The 21241-nt window shown below is 42.8% G+C and overlaps 1 protein-coding gene across 1 annotated transcript in view; it reads left to right on the top strand.

Annotated features, from left to right (window-relative positions):
* LOC111971483 (AP-2 complex subunit alpha-1) overlaps window positions 1-6867 on the top strand; it is a 45474-nt gene extending 38607 nt beyond the window's left edge. The window contains 3 exon segments of the mRNA XM_023998277.2: window positions 6111-6149; window positions 6151-6272; window positions 6789-6867. Coding sequence (XP_023854045.2) covers window positions 6111-6149; window positions 6151-6272; window positions 6789-6852 — 225 coding nt within the window. The 3' untranslated portion in view covers window positions 6853-6867.
* The last annotated feature ends 14374 nt before the right edge of the window (window positions 6868-21241 follow it).

Genomic DNA, 21241 nt, shown 5'->3' with positions numbered 1-21241 from the left:
ACAAACACTGACGGCAGTATCTCTCGAAGCAAAACATACCAATACTTGAATTACAATCAGAAACCCATATTTTGGTCAATATTATAGACCCAATGCTATTGAAATGGCGAAGAAATCCCGCAAATAACCCAATTACGATGGTTTGTAGTGTTAACATCTGGCACATAACGACACAATTCCCAGGAAATAGCCCTACAGGTCCACACGTGTCTCCGCAGAGATTCTCATATGCGTTTAAGGAATAGATTAGATTACCAACGAGTTAAATCGACATTCATTGATTAGGAAACAGATCTTTCGCTTTTTAATAAAAGCAGATTGTTCTCTCATGCAATATATTTCAATTACTTTACTACATCACATTAATCCAGCAATGATAATTTGATGGATACCCTAGGCTTTGTACGATGTTATAAATTACGTCGAGATTCAATCTTAATTCGCTCGAACTTTATGGAAAAAGGTTTATTCAAAAAATATAGCAACTCCTCTCATACTGAGAAGAAGAAGAAAAAATTCTGGCCTTAAGGGTAGTTTTATTTCAAATGTAGTACCCAGACAGAGAAAATCCAATAAGTGTTTTATAGTTACATCGTTAGGGTAAGTTAAACACTCCAATCAATTGCCCAAACTTTGTAGACAGTTTAATAATGTTAAACCTCATATTTATCAAATGACCCATTAAAGGGACCAACTCAAAACCTACGTACGTCTAAGTATGGGTTGTTTAAGTTGCATCTCATTATATTCCCAGAATGACTTTATCAAATCTCTAGTAATCGATTATACACATACAATTCATCATATTTTCATATCTTCACAGAATCCATATAGAACGTTAGAAATTCTTAGGTACTCACATCAACCAAATCCATTGGTTCAGCAATCTCCAAGCGGAAAAAAACTGACGTTTCCCGGACACTGCCCAGCGGGTCGTTGGAATAATGCTCTTCAGGTATAAAATAACATCCCGCTCTCAATACCACCCAGTGATATTCTATGATGGGAAGTGATGGACGGAACCCCAAAATAACATTATCAACATTTATTAACCTGTCTCGCCCCCCCGTTCCGCTAGCGGAACTCCTCCCACATTCCACTGAAAAGGCAGAGCGCGAAATTCCAAAAATATTTTTGAGAAATATTAAACTTTCACACATTAACAAGTCCAATACAGCAAATGAAAGACACACATCTTGTGAATCCAGCCAACATGTCCGATTTTTTAAAATGTTTTACAGGGAAAACACAATATATATTTATGTTAGCTCACYAACAAATAGAAAAAAAGCACAGACATTTTTCACAGCACAGGTAGCATGCACAAAATCAACCAAACTAACCTAGAACAAACCAAAGAAACCAAGAAACAACTTAATCAGATGACAGTCTTATAACATGTTATACACAATAAATCTCTGGTTGTTGTTCGAGGGAGAAATGTGGGCATATTTCAGGTATAAATCATAGTGTTACATTTGCGGTACAAATCAGAAATTGCAACCGAAAGCAGCCAGAATTATTACAGACACCAACGTGACATACCGAAATACTCATCATAAAGCATTTCTGAAAAATACATGGTGTATAGAAAATTAAAGACAAAGATCTTGTGAATACACCAATAATTTCAGATTTTCTAAGTGTTTTACAGCGAAAACATCAATATAGCATTATATTAGCTTACTACAATAGCTACCAAAACCAACCGCATTCATTCATCAGGCACGTTAGCGATAGCAATAGGCACGTTAGCGAATAACCAGCAAAAGATATTAATTTTCACTAACCTTCATAAACCTTCCTCAGATGACAGTCCTGTAACATCAGGTTATACATACACTTATGTTTTGTTCGAAAATGTGCATATTTAGAGCTGAAATCCGTGGTTATACAACGTAGCATAACGTGCTAACGTAGCATCTTTTTCCCAGAATGTGCAGATATTTCTATTAGACTCTCACCTATTCTGACCAAATAGCTATTCATAAACATTACAAAAAAATACATGTTGTATAGGAAACGATAGATCCATTAGTTCTTAATGCAATCGCAGTGTTAGAATTCTAAAAATATCTTCATTACGACATAAGACTTAGTTATGGTAAGGGAATAACCAAAACCTGAGCGCAAAGCTACTWKTACACAGTTCGACAGATATATGAAATAGCATCACAAAATGGTTCCTACTTTTGCTGATCTTCTATCAGAATGTTGTACAAKGGGTCCTTTGTCCAGAACCRTCGTTGTTTTGGATTCAGAACGTTCTTTTTCCCTCTTGAATTAGCAAGCACACTGGCCATGCAGCGCTAAGCTCTCCAACGTCAACAAAGTCGAACAACGCAACACGCCAAACGTCCCGAATAAAGTTCAATAATCTAATGAAACTATATTGAAAAAACATACTTTAGGATGATATTGWAACATGTATCAAATAAATTCAAAGCCGGAGCTCATATTCGCCCATAACGACAKGTTTCCAGTAGGCAATAWCAGGTCCCCCCACGCRCCTTGCAGAMAACAGAAAATGGGKGACACGTTGTTCCAAGAGGGCTCATTCAACGTCAGACAGAGATAATCAACTCCTTTTTCCTCTCACTTCCTCTTGACATCCAGGGGAAGGTGTATGACGTGCACGTATAGTCATACGTATCATGCCCATTTATAGGCAGCGACTTGAACACAGCATCGATTTCAGACTTTCCACTTCCTGGTCACAGAGTGTGCTGCCAAATGAGTTGTGTTTGACCCACAGACAAAATTCAAACGGTTTTAGAAACTAGAGAGTGTTTTCTATCCAATAGTAATAATAATATGCATATTGTACGAGCAAGAATTGAGTACGAGGCCGTTTAAATTTTGAACGATTTTCCCCAAAAGTGAAAACAGCACCCCCTATCCTCAACAGGTTTTAACCAAATTTCAATCTTATTATACACATTTCTATATCTTATTTCCACACTCATACAACTTTCATATCACATTCACACAGTACTGTTCCCAACCACACTTAATATTTATCGCCTGCCGGAATATTTTCTTACTTCTATAGGTAAATTTGGTTTATAGCTTTCACATATGTACCTAACTATTTTAAACCATTGCATATCATTAACTTATCTCCTAATTATTATTTATCTCAGGCTTACACAGAACCTTAATGATCATCCACACAGGATTGATCAAATGCTCACACAGAACATTACTAAATAACCATCCACAGAGGAATGGTCAGACCACTCACACAGACTTGGTCAGACCACACAGAACATCATTGAAAGGTTACCCACACAGAGTCAACCTACTGCGCCCACACAGAACGCTTCTACAAAGATTACCCACACAGGATTTCAACCCCTGTCTATATGAACAGGAAAACCCATAACATTATCAAAATATTACCTAATTAGTGCTCCCAACAACACAAAAACTCACAGTAGCCTCTAACAACTGTAACCCAGGTCATACCTGTTTATCAAAACATTTCATGTTATAATTTGAACTTCACTAAGCCAAATGCCCTCGCAAGGCGTCACCCGCACTCTGGTTCCTCGATCAATACCGTAACCTCACCAGTCCTACTGTGATCAACCAGTACCACGGATCTGGACTTTTGGAAGCCCGCAACTGGCTAATTAACAATGATGTCCAAGGATACCTCACTTAAGAACACTCTTATCAACTCAACTCAGTTCCTGCTAGTTACCGCAGCTGTGGCCATCTTAAGGAAGAACTCGCTCTGAGAGTACCCTCAACAGGGTATTTTATATTATTATATTTTTTCTTATTTTATCACTTATTGATTGTCCACTCCGACGTCAACGTTCAATTTAATGTCTAACTAGTACTATCAATTCTGTGCACTTTCAAACTCAATGATTGAAAGAAACCAGTCTCCTCCCTAATCCAATTCGGGTCAAAATGATGTATCCATTCAGCTGACGCTCCCAGCCAGGTGGGGATCCGATCTGCTCCAAATAGTGGAGAGTGGCTTTCCCCAGCTGCATCCAATGCAACTCCGGTTAACGGTTAACCTGCATTTCACTGGGAACAATCAGAGAAATGAAGTTCATCATCCCATCCTTGTCGCCAAAATTGTCGTGGCATTATTGTAATCAAAAGGAGAGACTTTTACATTTCTTCAAAACAAGTCATCTTTATTATTTAATTACTGCAGTAATGGAGCTTGTCAATGAGCCCCCTGTTGTTGATTCGTTGAGACCCCAGCCAGCAGGACTAAGCCACAGCATTTTATAGCAAAGTCCAACCTCCTGGATGTTCATGACAAATCACATATGAGAGAATTTATACAAAGGCACATTTTGCTCTCATGCAACAGACATCAAGATTTACATGGCACCAAATATATGTCTCTAGTTAATTTACTGCTTTCTTGTACAAAAATACTAATGCAACCTCGAATACTAAATCATTTCTTTAAAGAAACTGGAGATTGGTTATCCCTGTTACTTACAGACAGGCACACAGACACTAATCATGGAATGGAATGTTGTCTTATCACAAATCCACAGTCAGTGTTAATCTCCGAGGCCCACTTTCAGTCCACACACACAGATGAGTGTTAAAAAAACTATTCTGTTGCATAAAACAACCATTTGATGTTTTAAAATACTATTATTGCAATCTTGTAATTTCTGTTCTGACAATTCAAAGACTGGCAACAGTTGAAAGAGATGGTGATCGCTTTGGAAAAACCACAATCACTGTCTGTGTAATGGATTTACTTTAATATTGAGCAATATCTTCTCAAAGCACTGCTATTATACAAATGTTGTCTCTGTTTTCTCTCTCTCGCTCTCTGTTCTCGCTCTCTGTTCTCGCTCTCTGTTCTCGCTCTCTGTTCTCGCTCTCTGTTCTCGCTCTCTGTTCTGCTCTCGCTCTGTTCTGCTCTCGCTCTGTTCTGCTCTCGCTCTGTTCTGCTCTCGCTCTGTTCTGCATCTCGCTCCTCCGCTCTGTTCTGCTTTCTCGCTTCTCGCTCTGTTCTGCTGCTCGCTGCTCTCTCTGCTCTGCGTCTCGCTCTCAGCTCTCTCTCTGTGTTCTGCTCTCGTCTCACTCTCTCTCTGTTCTGCTTCTCGCTCTCACTCTCTCTCTGTTCTGCTCTCGCTCTCACTGTCTCTCTGTTCTGCTCTCGCTCTCAGCTTCTTCTCTGTTCTGCTCTCGCTCTCACTCTCTCTCTGTTCTGCTCTCGCTCTCCACTCTCTCTCTGTTCTGCTCTCGCTCTACTCTCTCCTCTGTTCTGCTCTCGCTCTCACTCTCTCTCTGTTCTGCTCTCGGCTCTCGCTCTCTCTCTGTTCTGCTCTCGCTCTAGCTCTCTCTTTCTGTTCTGGCTTCCTCGCTCCTCGCTCTCGCCCTCGTCTCTCTCTCTGCTCTCGCTCTCTCTCTGCTCTGGCTCTCTGCTCTCTGCTCTCTCTGCTCTCCGCTCTCCTCTCTCTCTGCTCTCGCTCTCGTTCTCTTCTCTCTCTGGTCTCGATCTCTCTCTCTCTGGTCTCGATCTCTCTCTCTCTGGTCCTCGATCTCTCTTCTCTCTCTCTCTTGGTCTCGATCTCTCTCTCTTCTCTCTCTCTCTCTCTGCTGGTCTCGCGCTCTCTCTCTCTCTCTCTCTCTCTCTCTCTCTGGTCTCGCTCTCTCTTCTCTCTCTCTCTCGCTCTCTCTGGTCTCGCTCTCTTCTCTCTCTGGTCTCTCTCTCCCCGCTGGTCTCGTCGCTCTCTCTCTCTCTCTTCTCTCTCTCTCTCCTCGTCTCCTCTCTCTCTCTCTCTCTCTGGTCTCTCCGCTCTCTCTCTCTGGTCTCTCTCTCTGGTCTCTCGCGTCTCCTCTCTCTCCTCTCTCTCTCTCTGGTCTCTCGCTCCTCTCTCTCTCTCTCTCCTTCTCTGCTCTCGTCTCTCTCTCTCTCTCTCTCTCTCTTGGTCTCCTCGTCTCTCTCGTCTCTCTCTCTGTCTCTCTGGTCTCTCGCTCTCTCTCTCTGGTCTCCTCTGGTCTCGTCGCTTCGCGGCTCTCGTCTCTCTCTGTTCTCTCTGGCTCTCGCTCTCTCTCTCTCTCTTCTCTCTCTGGTCTGTATCTCTCCTCTGTCCATTTCCTTTTTTGTCTTCCAGTCCACCCCCTCCCCTTCAGCGGATCTGCTTGGCCTTCGTTTCGGCCGCTCCTGTTAGTGGGGCCACTCCCAGTGCAGGCAGCCTATTGGTTGATGTGATTGTGTTTTCAGAGGCGGGGCCTGCTGCCACTTCTGCTGGCGTGAACGACGACGGCTTCCTGAGGTGAAGTTTTACCCTGTGACTAGAAGACTCCCATAGACACAGATCTACGAATCAGCCTAGATTTCCCCCATCCAAGGCCTACCCTTAAGGGGATAAATTCTAAACTGACCTAAGATCAGTGTCTAGTGGAACACTTGATGTTTGTGGTGTGGCTATTATGTGTTTTAGGTTGTCCAGATGCACTGTGGTAGAATATGAAGCTTGCTCTTGAAAAGAGCGTTGTTGTTTTATTCTTGTGGTGCTTCTGCTGTCTGTTGATATGTGCTGGTCCTCTGTCTCTGTCTTTAATATCAGTCATTCTTCTTGTTTCCCCTCTGCGTCTTCTATGTGTAATCTTGTCTGTTCTCTTTTTATCTTGCTGTGTATGTGACGTGTCCTCTTTTCTTACTTTCTCTCCTTCCCCTTTTCTATTCCCCTTCTCTGTGTTTTTGCGTGTGTGTGTGTGCGTGCGTGCTTGGTCCGGCAACGTGGTGTGCTTGTGTGTCTCTTGTCTCGATTGTGATTGGACATTGGCAGCGCTCTTCACGCTCCCGAGGCCTCTGACTCCCCATTGGTGGAGGGTCCTGGTGACTCGGAGTAAGGGGCCAGTAATAAGATGGCTGACTGTCATGTTGCACCCAAACACACATGAACACTGTTGTTCTAATCTAAAGTTATTTAGGGAGGCTGCATGGGCACCTCAACCTTAGACTAGTCACATAGACACACACACACCCTCTATTGCATGTGGGTTGTTGGATTATTGTCATTGTAGCCTACTATGCTGTTTATTTTATTCATACATACATGTACCACAACTTTTTTTTCTTTTTTCTTTTTTACCCAGCAAAAATCTTCTCATTGTTCTTGTTAATGCTGTCAGTTTTGAATGAATTGGATCTAAGTGCTCATATAAACCCACTCTGCTTTTTCCTTCTTCTCCTTCTCTTCTCCTGTTTGTCATTGCCTACTGCTTTGGGTCTCCCTCGACAACACTCACCCTCTCGTCACTTTCCTCCTCCTCTCTCTATCCCTTTTTCTATCTGTAATTCATTGTAATCCCTTCAAACAACATTTTACATTTTCTCACACGCCACCTGCCATTTTCTGTGGGTGCTGTCATCCACCTCTCCTCATCCATCCTTTCTCCATCCCTCGCTTCCTCCTCTCAGCTCTGCTCCCCCTACTGGCGGCCTGCTGAGGATCCTGCCCCTCCTCTGCCCCGAGTCAGAGCGGCTTCTCAACAAGTAAGAGGCTTTCTCTCCACGCTCCTCCGCCTCGCCCTATCTCTCTTTTTCTCGGCGGGGCTAAGCTTGTTTTGGGTTCTATCACTCCTTGAGCAAAGGTATCTAACAACCTGCTGGATTGACACAAACCAACTGTGTAGATGTCACTGACATATGTTATGTTAAGTCATTCACGTATGATAAGGTGCATCTATATGTTTGTCTGCAAAGGTGAATTGATATTGCGATAGGATGGCATGACTGAAGAGTTCCAATAACTTATAGGTAGTGTATGTACCACCGCGTGATTGACATGTTTATAAGCAGCAAATGAATACAGTATGATATCTCCTAACACTTTCACTTCTCTCTCCTCTTCGTCTCTCCTCTCTTCTCTTCAGATTGTGTGTGTAAGAACAACGGTGTGTTGTTTGAGAACGCCGCGTGCTTCGATCGGCATCAAGTCTGAGTACGCGTCAGAACCTGGGTGAGGTTTTGGGCTACTAGACATCGGCGGGGAGATGGCTTGAATACCTAAGTCACCATTTGTCACATTGATGTGAGTTTCGGCGACGATTGCCATTAATGTGTGGGTGTTTCAAGTGTAGGATTATCTTCCCTTGAAGTATATAATGCAGTTGGGTGGCCAGCACAGATACTGGAACTGTTATCTTTGATTTAAGACCCCCGCCCCTTTTTTTCAGGGACACCAGTCATTTCCATTTATGTTTAGTCCACATGTCCTGTGGAACTTGTTCAGATTTATGTCTGTTGACATCTGGTTATGTTTCATACAACAAAGTATTTACGAACATGTTAAGTTTTGCTGAAAATAAACGCCAGCTGACAGTGAGAGGGATTGGTTTTTTTTTTGCTGGAGTTTATGTTGTATGGTGCTTTTAACTAATGAGATGGTGAGTTTACCGACTGTGTCCATACGTGGTTGTACTGAAAGGATTATGAATTATAATAAATGCATTATAAACGGGGAATGGAGTTGGTGTGTAATGCTTGGCATTTATAGCCTTTATACGGGAGGTATACATACATAACAGTACATAATGCTTATAAACCTGTATGTTTATTTATTTTGGAACATATCACCTAAATGTGTCCATTGTGACATAATACCGTTGCTAAACGTGTTTTTTTTTTTTATTTTTTAAAGGGAGGAATATTGTATCTGTTCTATGGGGCAATAAAAAAAACCTCGGTGGCATGTTTGTCAGCTTTTAACACCACAAGTCCAAGCTGCCCAGGGGAAGCTGCAGTCTCATATCCTTCAATGCGATTTTTGCACACACACACAACGTGGGCAGCAACCCCCCTTGATCTTGCAGCACTATGTGTGTCAACGAATATGCAGAATGTTTTGCACTTCGATACTGGTAACGAAGGTTTTAGTATCACAAGGTATACGCAGATACCTCGACGATATCCGAGATACCAAATTATACCACTGCAGAAGAATAAAGTCACAAAATGGCAGTTGATGTTGCCAGACAAACACTGCTGCTGCTCTGTTCTGTATTTGGGTCATCTTTAAGTTCAATATCATTACATTTCTTTTTTTTTTTTTTTTAAACGTCAACAGTTTTTTTTGGAGAGCACAAGTTATGCAGTTAAAGATTGAATGGCTTTTAGAAAACAACCAGCTAAACTGGTAAAGTGCCGCGCCAATAGTTGGCAGGAATTGGCTTTGAATGTTAATGGGCCAGCATCACCGAGGTTTCACCTGGAATGCATTTCAGTTAACAGAAGGTGTGCGCTTGTTAAGTTTAGTTAATTTGGTAAAAGACCAAGTCCCGATATTATGGAAAGTAACAGCCTTTAAATAAGCAAAGACAGAGTGTTTTGAAAAAACTTTGGAAAGTTTCTCTTAAGTGCAGTCGCAAAAACCATTAAGCGCTATGATGAAACTCTCTCATGAGGACCGCCACAGGAAAGGAAGACCCAGAGTTAACTCTGTTGCAGAGGATGAGTTCATTAGAGTTAACTGCACCTCAGAAATGTCAGCCCAAATAGATGCTTCAGAGTTCAAGTAACTGACACATCTCAACATCAACTGTTCAGAGGAGACTGTGTTAATCAGGCCTTAATGGTCAAATTACTGCGAAGACACCCACTACTAAAGGACACAATAAGAAAAAGAGACTTCCTTGGGCCAAGAAACACGAGCAAAGGACATTAGACGGTGGAAATCTGTCCTTTTGGTCTGATGAATCCAAATGAGATTTTTGGTTCCAACCTCGGTTTCTTTGTGAGATGCAGAGTAGGTGAACAGATGATCTCTGCATGTATGGTTCCCACAGTGAAGCATGGAGGAGGAGGTGTGTTGGTGCTTTGCTGGTGACACTGTCTGTGATTTATTTAGAATTCAAGGTATAGTTGAAGTTGGAAGTTTACATACACCGGGTTTCACAATTCCTGGCATTTAATCAGAGTAAGAATTCCCTGTCTTAGGTCAGTTAGGATCACCACTTTATTTTAATAATGTGAAATGTTAGAATAATAGTAGAGAATTATTTATTTCAGCTTTTATTTCTTTCATCACACTCCCAGTGGGTCAGAAGTTTACATACACTCAATATATTTAGTATTTGGTAGCATTGCCTTTAAATTGTTTAACTTGGGTCAAATGTTTCTGGTAGCCTCCCAAGCTTCCCACAATAAGTTGGGTGAATTTTGGCCCATTCCTCCTGACAGAGCTGGTGTAACTGAGTCAGGTTTGTAGGCCTCCTTCTCGCACATGCTTTTTCAGTTCTGCCCACAAATGTTCTATAGGATGTGTAGGTCAGGGCTTTGTGATGGCCACTCCAATACCTTGACTTTGTTGTCCTTAMGCCATTTTGCCACAACTTTGGAAGTATGCTTGTGGTCATTGTCCATTTGGAAGACCCATTTGCAACCAAGCTTTAACTTCCTGACTGATGTCTTGAGATGTTGCTTCAATGTATCCACATAATTGTCCTTCCTCGTGAAGCCATCTATTTTGTGAAGTGCACCAGTCCCTCCTGCAGCAAAGCACTCCCACAACATGATGCTGCCACTCCCGTGCTTCACGGTTGGGATGGTGTTCTTTTTTTCTTCCCTTCTATTTTTGTTTCATCAGACCAGAGGACATTTCTACAGAATGTACGATCTTTTTCCCCATGTGCAGTTGCAAACCGTAGTCTGGCTTTTTTATGGCTGTTTTGGAGCTGTGGCTTCTTCCTTGCTGAGCGGCCTTTCAGGTTATGTTGATATAGGACTCGTTTTACTGCGGATATAGATATAAGAAATGTGTGGAGTGTTTGAAAAACGAGTTTAGTGACTACAACGTAAGTGTATATAAACTTCCGACTTCAACTGTACACTTAACCAGCATGGCTATCACAGCATTCTGAAGCGATACGCCATCCCATCTGGTTTGCACTTAGTGGGACTATCATTTGTTTTTCAACATGACATTGACCCAACACACCTCCAGGCTTTGTAATGGTTATTTTACCAAGAAGGAGAGTGATGGCGTGCTGCATCAGATGACCTGGCCTCCACAATCACCCGACGTCAACCCAATTGAGATGGTTTGGGATGAGTTGGACCGCAGAGTTAAGGAAAAGCATCCAACAAGTGCTCAGCATATGTGGGAGGAGTGTGCAAAGCTGTCATCAAGGCAAAGGGTGGCTACTTTGAATAATATAAAATATAGTGTGATTTGTTTAACACTTTTTTTGGTGACTACGTGATTCCATGTGTTATTTCATAGTTTTGATGTCTTCACTATTATTCTACAATGTAGAAAATTGCTGCGCATTGCTGCGCTTATAATGTGAAGAAATAGCCTAATAGTTTAGCAACATTTTAAGCTAAACGTTCTTATCTGTTGCGTCAAGCTCATTGCTTAAAACATTTTTTTTTTATGCTCATGGTTGTATTAATTTGGGATCTATCGCATGTTTTTCCTAGAGAGAAGTGGCTTCTTTGCTGCCCTTCTTGACACCAGGCCATCTTCCAAAAGTCTTTGCCTCACTGTGCGTGCAGATGCACTCACACCTGCCTGCTGCNCTATTACCCCAAGGTCCTCAGCAGTCCAATCCCTTACCTTTTGCAAGAATACCAAGTCTGTCCCCTGATGTTTTTCCTGGAGAGGAAGTGGCTTCTTTGCTGCCCTTCTTACACCCAGGCCATCCTCCAAAAGTCTTCCGCCTCACCTGTGCGTGCAGATGGCACTCCACACCTGCCTGCTGCCATTCCTGAGCAAGCTCCTGCTTACTGGTGTCCCCGATCCGCAATGAATCACTTTAGGAGACGGTCCTGGCGCTTGCTGGACTTTCTTGGGCGCCCTGAAGCCTTCTTCACAACAATTGGAAACCGCTCTCCTTGAAGTTCTTGATTGATCTGATAAATGCCGTGATTTAGGTCACTCTTACTGGCAGCAATATCCCTAGCGACTGTGAAGCAAGGATGACGACACGTGTTTCCTTGCAGCCTGTAATCCATGATTGGACAGAGGAAGAACAATGATTCCAAGAACACACCCCTTTATGAAAGCTTACCAGTCGTTATCGAAATCAATCAGCATGACAGAGTGATCTCCAGCCTTCCTCACTTCAACACTCTCACTTGTGTTAACAAGAGAATCACTGACATGATGTCAGCTGGTCCTTTTGTGGCAGGGCTGAAATGCAGTGGAAATGTTTTTTGGGGATTCAGCTCATTTGCATGGCAAAGAGGGACTTTGCAATTAATTGCAATTCATCTGATCACTCTTCATAACATTCTGGAGTATATGCAAATTGCCATCATACAAACTGAGGCAGCAGACTTTGTGAAAATTAATAGTTGTGTCATTCTCAAAACTTTTGGCCACGACTGTACATAGGGAATAGGGTGCCATTTGCGACTCAACCGAAGTGATTGGATGTGGGAAGGGAAGGAAATTCCATAGAGTTYATATTGATCCAGTAGGAGACTAACAACATGAGGGGAGATGAATGGGAGGAGATCTCAGGCAGATAACTCTGTGTCTCAGTAGGAGACTAACACCAACTGAGGAGTCAGGCCCAGGCGCTGAGGAACCAGGCCCAGCCGCTGAGGAACCAGTCCCAGCCGCTGGGTAACCAGGTCCAGCCTATCAGAATGAGTTTTTCCCCATAAAAGGGCTTTGATACTCAGCACTCCCCTACTCAGACAATTTCACAGTTGAAGAAGCCGGATGTGAAGGTTCTGGGTTGGCATGGTAACTCGTAGTCTGCAGTTTTGAGGGCAGTTGGATGTACTGCCAAATTCTTGAAATTGACTTTGGTGGCCGCTTATGGTAGAGAAATTAACATTCAATTCTCTGGCAACAGCTCTGTTGGGTAGTCAGCATTCCAACTACACGCTCCTCAATTTCAGACATCTGTGGCATTATGTTGTATGACAAAGCTGCACATTTTAGAGTGGCCTTCTTTTGTCCCCAGCACAAGGTGCACCTGTGTAATGATCCTGCTGTTTAATGATATGCCACACCTGTCAGGTGGATAGATTATCGTGGCAAAGGAGAAATGCTGACTAAGAGGGATGTAAACTCATTTGTGCACAAAATTTGAGACGAGTGATATGGAACATTTCTGTGATCTTTTATTTCAGCTCATGAAACATGGGATTAATAATTTACATTTTTGTTAATTATAGGTCTCTACTTATGACCAGGGTCCATAGTTGAGCTTTAGTCAAAAGTAGTGCACTCCATAGGGAATAGGTTGCCATTTGGGATGCACACTATGACCTAGCCTGATCCCAGGTCTGTTGGCGCTGTCTTGTTAATGACCATAGGGAGCTGGCAAGAGAGCACAAACAGATCTGAGACCAGGCTATGTCTGACCTAGTACAGATCTGAGACCAGGCTATATCTGACCTAGTACAGATCTGAGACCAGGGCTAATCGACCTAGGTACAGATCTTGAGACCAGGCTATATCTGACCTAGTACAGATTCTTGAGACCAGGCTATGTCTGACCTAGTACAGATCTGAGACCAGGCCATATCTGACCTAGTACAGATCTGAGACCGGGCTATATCTGACCTAGTACGCAAACACAGGTCAATCACAACAAGACTCACCAGTCAGATGATATGATGTTGTGTTTCCACGTTCCAGTGGTTGCTGCCTGAGACAATAAGAAATGTGTTGTCATTCAAACAGACCAGCAGGACTTTAGGTTACTGCTTGGTTGGTCTGGAAAGGTCCCCGCAATTTTCCTGTGTTACTGCTGTTTTGACGCCAAGGAGAGGGTTGGTGTGTGTGTGTGTGTGTGTGTGTGTGTGTGTGTGTGGTGTGTGTGTGTGTGTGGTTGTGTGTGTGTGTGTGTGTGTGTGTGTGTGTGGTGTGGTGTGTGTGGTGTGTGAATGCAGTGTGTGTGGTGTGTGACAAATACTATTAGCAGTGGTACATTTCCCATTACATAGAGAGCAGCATTTCTGGACTGATGTGTGAACGTGTCATTCTCCACTTCTGCTGCTTTGTGTGGATGTATGACGTGTCATTCTCCACTCTGCTGCTTTGTATGGATGTTTGAACGTGTCATTCCCCTCTGCTGCTTTGTAGGATGCCATTTGAGACTCATCGTAAATTTACATTTCAGTTTCCCTAATAAACACCTGTCATTCTCCCACTCTGCCTGTCCTAATAACACCTGTCATTCTCCACTCTGCTTCCTAATAACAACCTTCATTCTCCACTCTGCTTCCCTAATAACACCTGTCATTCTCCACTCTGCTTCCCTAATAACACCTGTCATTCTCCACTCTGCTTCCCTAATAACACCGTCATTCTCCACTCTGCTTCCCTAATAAAACTGTCATTCTCCACTCAGTTCCCTAATAACACCTGTCATTCTCCACTCTGCTTTCCTAATAACACCTGTCATTCTCCACTCTGCTTCCCTAATAACACCTGTCATTCTCCACTCTGCTTCCCTAATAAACCTGTCATTCTCCACTCTGCTTCCCTAATAACACCTGTCATTCTCCACTCTGCTTCCCTAATAACACCTGTCATTCTCCACTCTGCTTCCCTAATAACACCTGTCATTCTCCACTCTGCTTCCCTAATAACACATGTCATTCCCACTCTGCTTCCCTAATAACACCTGTCATTCTCCACTCTGCTTCCCTAATAACACCTGTCATTCTCCACTCTGCTTCCCAATAACACCTGTCATTCTCCACTCTGTTCCCTAATAACACCTGTCATCTCCACTCTGCTTCCCTAATAACACCTGTCATTCTCCACTCTGCTTCCCTAATAACACCTGCCATTCTCCACTCTGCTTCCCTAATAACACCTGTCATTCTCCACTCTGCTTCCCTAATAGCACCTGTCATTCTCCACTCTGCTTCCCTAATAACACCGTCATTCTCCACTCAGTTTCCCAATAACACCTGTCATTCTCCACTCTGCTTCCCTAATAACACCTGTCATTCTCCACTCAGTTTCCCTAATAACACCTGTCATTCTCCACTCTGCTTCCCTAATAACACCTGCATTCTCCACTCAGTTTCCCTAATAACACCTGTCATTCTCCACTCTGCTTCCCTAATAACACCTGTCATTCCTACTCTGCTTCCCTAATAAACCTGTCATTCTCCACTCTGTCTCCCTAATAACGCCTGTCATTCTCCACTCTGCTCCTAATAACACCTGTCATTCTCCACTCTGCTTCCCTAATAACACCTGTCATTCTCCACTCAGTTTCCCTAATAACACCTGTCATTCTCCACTCTGCTTCCCTAATAACACCTGTCATTCTCCACTCTGCTTCCCTAAAACACCTGTCATTCTCCACTCAGTTTCCCTAATAACACCTGTCATTCTCCACTCAGTCCCTAATAACACCTGTCCGTCTCCTCCCAGGTGACGGCTCGTCACTGGACGACCAGGGAGGGTCAGGTGAGAAGATCAAGCGTCGCGTCAAGACACCGTACTCCCTGAAGAGGTGGCGTCCCACCACCTGGGTGGTCTCCACGGATACCCTGGTGGGCGAGGTGAACAACAAGGATGCTGCCAAGGCTCCTCGCTCCAAGTCCTCCACTGCTGTCTACTTGGTGGGGCGGGACTACCACCGCTACCATGACTTCTGACCCTGTGACCCTGGCATTACCTGCCTGTGAACCCTGACCCCTGGGCGTGTGGCTAGAGGGAGTGGCCAGAGAAGTGGTGTTCATAAGCACCAGCTGATAGCCAATAGCTGATTACTAACTAACTCTTATGTGGACAGCTACTTCAGTGACTTTAACAAATTAGGGTGCATCAGATGCCCTACCCCCACACCCCCTGGCTACTTCGGATTTTAAGAAACCCACTTGAGGAGGGTGTGGCCAGAGGAAGGTGTCTACAGATGGCTACATTGAGGAGGGTGTGGCCAGAGAAGGACTGTGTCTACAGATGGCTACATTGAGGAGGGTGTGGCCAGAGAAGGACTGTGTCTACAGATGGCTACATTGAGGAGGGTGTGGGCCAGAGAAGGACTGTGTCTACAGATGGCTACATTGAGGAGACTGGGGTGGGCCAGAGAAGACTGTGCTACAGATGGCTACAATTGAGGAGGGTGTGGCCAGAGAAGACTGTGCCTACAGATGGCTACATTGAGGAGGGTGTGGCCAGAGAAGGACTGTGCCTACAGATGGCTACATTGAGGAGGGTGTGGCCAGAGAAGGACTGTGCCTACAGATGGCTACATTGAGGAGGGTGTGGCCAGAGAAGGACTGTGCCTACAGAAGGCTACAGATGTGTCTCAAATTGACCCTATTCACTATATAGTGCACTACCTTTGCCCAGAGCCCCATGGCAGCATGCTCTAGTATTCTGAGTTTCCTGGGTACCATTCTGTCAGGAGAAGAAACGATGTGAAATGAATCAAAGGAAGAGAATCAATTAGCAAGAAAGAAGCATTTCTAAAACGTTTCTTTACTTTGAAGAACTTGCTTTAAACAGAACCTAGCTATGCTAGAGCAACATTGGCTTTAAATGCTGTCCCATTATAAATGCTGTCCCATTATAAATGTTGTCCCATTATAAATGCTGTCCCATTATAAATGCTGTTCCATTATAAGTGCTGTCCCATTATAAATGCTGTCCCATTATATGTGCTGTCCCATTATATATGCTGTCCCATTATAAATGCTGTTCCATTATAAATGCTGTTCCATTATATATGCTGTTCTATTATAAATCCTGTCCCATTATAAATGCTGTTCCATTATAAATGCTGTTCCATTATATATGCTGTTCTATTATAAATCCTGTCCCATTATATATGCTGTTCCATTATAAATCCTGTCCCATTATAAATCCTGTCCCATTATATATGCTGTCCCATTATATATGCTGTTCCATTATATGCAGTGCCTTGCAAAAGTATTCATCCCCTTTGGCGTTTTTCCTATTTTGTTGCATTACAACCTGTAATTTAAATAGATTTTTATTTGGATTTTATATAATGGACATACACAAAATAGTCCAAATTGTTGAAGTGAAATGAAAAAAATTACTTGTTTAAAAAAATATTCACCCCCTTTGCTATGAAGCCCCTAAATAAGATCTGGTGCAACCAATTACCCTCAGAAGTCACATAATTAGGTGGACTTTATGTAAGTGCCACATGATCTGTCACATGATCTCAGTATATATACACCTGTTCTGAAAGGCCCCAGAGTCTGCAACACCACTAAGCAAGGGGCACCACCAAGCAAGCAGCACCATGAAGACCAAGGAGCTCTCCAAACAGGTCAGGMACAAAGTTGTGGAGAAGTACAGATCAGGGTTTGGTTATAAAAAAATATCKGAAACTTTGAACATCCCACAGAGCACCATTAAATCCATTATAAAACAAAAATGGAAAGAATATGGCACCACAACAAACCTGCCAAGAGAGAGCCGCCCACCAAAACGCACGGACCAGGCAAGGAGGGCATTAATCAGAGAGGCAACAAAGAGACCAAAGATAACCCTGAAGCCATTGCTTAAAGAAAAAAACAAGCAAACACATTTGGTGTTCGCCAAAAGGCATGTGGGAAACTCCCCAAACACATGGAAGAAGGTACTCTGGTCAGATGAGACTAAAATGTAGCTTTCTGGCCATCAAGGAAAACACTGTCTGGTGCAAACCCAACACCTCTCATCACCCCTTAGAACACCATCCCCACAGTGAAGCATGGTGGTGGCAGCATCATGCTGTGGGGATGTTTTTCATCGGCAGGGACTGGGAAACTGGTCAGAATTGAAGGAATGATGGATGGCGCTAAATACAGGGAAATTATTGAGGAAACCTGTTTCAGGCTTCCAGAGATTTGAGACTGGAACGAAGTTTCACCCTCCAGCAGGACAATGACCCTAAGCATACTGCTAAAGCAACACTCGAGCAGTTTTGCCTTGAAGAATGGGCAAACATCCCAGTGGCTAGATGTGCCAAGCTTATAGAGACATATCCCAAGAGACTTGCAGCTGTAATTGCTGCAAAAGGTGGCTCTACAAAGTATTGACTTTGGGGGGGGTGAATAGTTATGTACACTCAAGTTTCAGTTTTTTTGTCTCGTTTCTTGTTTGTTTCACAAGAAAACATATTTAGCATCTTCAATGTGGTAGGCATGTTGTGTAAATCAAATGATACAAACCCCCCCAAAAATCTATTTAATTCCGGGTACAACCCGGAAACAAAATAGGAAAAATGCCAAGAGGGGTGAATACTTTCGTAAGCCACTGTATGCTGTTCCATTATACAGTGCATTCAGAAAGTATTCAGACCCCTTCACTTTTTCCACATTTTGTTACGTTACAGCCTTATTCTAAAATGTATTAAAATAAAACATTTTCCTCATCAATATACACACAATACCCCATAATGACGAAGCGAAAAACAGGTTTTTAGAAGTTTTTGCAAATTTATTTAAAATATACTTATTTACATAAGTATTCAGACCCTTTGCTATGAGACTCAAAATTGAGCTCAGGTGCATCCTGTTTCCATTGATCATCCTTGAGATGTTTCTACAACTTGATTGGAGTCCACCTGTGATAAATTCAATTGATTGGACATGATTTGGAAAGACACACACCTGTCTATATAAGGTCCCACAGTTGACAGTGCATGTCAGAGCAAAAACCAAGCCATGAGATCGAAGGAATTTTCCGTAGAGCTCCGAGACAGGATTGCATCATGGCACAGATCTGGGGAAGGGTTCTAAAAATTGTCTGCAGCATTGAAGGTTTCCAAGAACACAGTGGCCTCCATCATTCTTAAATGGAAGATGTTTGGAACCTACAAGATTCTTCCTAGAGCTCTGAACAATCGGGGGAGAAGGGCCTTGGTCAGGGAGGTGACCAAGAACCTGATGGTCACTCTGACAGAGCTCCAGAGTTCCCCTCTGGAGATGGGAGAACCTTCCAGAAGGACAACCATCTCTGCAGTACTCCACCAATCAGGCCTTTTATGGTAGAGTGGCCAGATGGAAGCCACTTCTCAGTAAAGGGCACATGACAGCCTGCTTGGAGTTTGCCAAATGGCACCTAATGGACTTTCAGACCTTAAGATACAAGATTCTCTGGTCTGATGAAACCAAGTTTGAACTCTTTGGCCTGAATGCCAAGCGTCATGTCAGGAGGAAACCTGGCACCATCCTTACGGTGAAGCATGGTGGTGGCAGCATCATGCTGTGGGGATGTTTTTCAGCGGCAGGGACTGGGAGACTAGTCAGGATCGAGGGAAAGATGAACGGAGCAAAGTACAAAGAGATCCTTGATGAAAACCTGCTCCAGAGCGCTCAGGACCTCAGACTGGGGTGAAGGTTCACCTTCCAACAGGACAATGACCCTAAGCACACAGCCAAGACAACGCAGGAGTGGCTTCGGGACAAGTCTCTGAATGTCCTTGAGTGGCCCAGGCTGAGCCCGGACTTGAACCTGATCGAACATCTCTGGAGAGACCTGAAAATAGCTGTTTAGCAACGCTCCCCATCCAACCTGACAGAGCTTGAGAGGATCTGCAGAGAAGAATGGGAGAAACTCCCCAAATACAGGTGTGCCAAGCTTGTAGCGTCATACGCAAGAAGACTGGAGGCTGTAATCACTGCCAAAGGTGCTTCAACAAGTACTGAGTAAAGGGTCTGAATACTTATGTAAATGCGATATTTCAGTTTTATTTATTTTTTGCAAACATTTATTTAAAAAAAAATGTTGGTTTGTCATTATGGGATATTGTGTGTAGATTGATGAGGGGGAAAAACGATGTAATGAATTTTAGCGTAAGACTGTAACGTAACAAAATGTGGAAAATGTCAAGTGGTCTGAATACTTTCTGAATGCATCTTATATGCTGTTCCATTATATTTGTTGAGGCACTTTTTTTTTTACAAATAATCACCTAGTGTAGTCGATGTGTGACCTGGGATCAGGTTAAAGGTTAAAGGTTCAAGAGTGGTCTTAAAACATTAAGAGAAGAAGAAAATGGATTGATCTAACGATCAGTAATAACATGCTTCCCAAATGGACCCCTATTCCCTATATAGTACCATAGGGCTCTAGTCTAAAGTAGTGCACTATATAGGGAATAGGGTGCCATAGGGCTCTGGTCTAAAGTAGTGCACTACATAGGGAATAGGGTGCCATAGGGCTCTAGTCTAAAGTAGTGCACTATATAGGGAATAGGGTGCCATAGGGCTCTGGTCTAAAGTAGTGCACTACATAGGGAATAGGGTTCCATAGGGCTCTAGTCTAAAGTAGTGCACTACATAGGGAATCGGGTGCTATTTGGGAAGCATATATATAGACTGCTCCTGTGGACTTCTATGGATACTGTATGTCCATATAAAACAGCAGATTGACAATAGAGAATGTCTTTGAGACTGGGTTGGCTGCACATTGTTTTTCAATACGTTTATGCTCAGTACATTCTTAATGTCTATGTATTTGTTTCAACTAATCTGTATATTCTACATTTTTGTATCAAATAAAAACATGTGCAATAGGCTTTAGCTTTGAGGTGCTTTTTCAACTTTCTTTTCATTGTTTGTGTTTGTTGTTTTTTTTGCTGCGTTTTTTGTTATGATATTGTAAACAAACAACAACAACAAAATCACTTATTGTTATTATTATCAGTAGTGGTCCTGCTTCCTGTCACATGTCCTTGAATGAGACGTTTCATTGAACGACAATCCTTTACTTTCTCACCAATCCCATCAAACCTGAGAAGGAAAAGCAACCAATCAAATCAAGAAGAAGGGGGTGGACGGAAAGGACAGGGCTGTGTTAGTATGTCCTATCAGAGTAAGGCAGGAAGTGTTTTAGCAGGAAGTGGTGCTAACTAGACAATATATCTAATCTAATGTTATTAGTCGTATGCTTCATAAACAAACAGTGAAATGCTGACTTACAGGTCCTTTTCCAACAATGCAGAGTTAAAAATAAAAAATATTTTGAAATAGTGACAATACGGTGAATAACGAATAAAAATAACATGACTATATACAGGGAGTACCAGTATCAAGACGATGTGCAGGGGTACGAGGTAATTCAGATAGATATCTACACATAGGTAGGGGTAAAGGATAGATAACAGACAGTAACAGCAGTATACTGTAGGTAGGGGTAAAGGATAGATAATAGACAGTAACAGCAGTATACTGTAGGTAGGGTTAAAGGATAGATAACAGACAGTAACAGCAGTATACTGTAGGTAGGGGTAAAGGATAGATAATAGACAGTAACAGCAGTATACTGTAGGTAGGGGTAAAGGATAGATAATA

Source organism: Salvelinus sp. IW2-2015, linkage group LG13, assembly GCF_002910315.2.
Source record: "Salvelinus sp. IW2-2015 linkage group LG13, ASM291031v2, whole genome shotgun sequence".
NCBI classification, from domain to species: Eukaryota; Metazoa; Chordata; class Actinopteri; order Salmoniformes; family Salmonidae; genus Salvelinus; species Salvelinus sp. IW2-2015.
The sequence above is the reverse complement of the archived record's forward strand: the minus strand, read 5'-3'. Positions and strand labels throughout refer to the sequence as shown.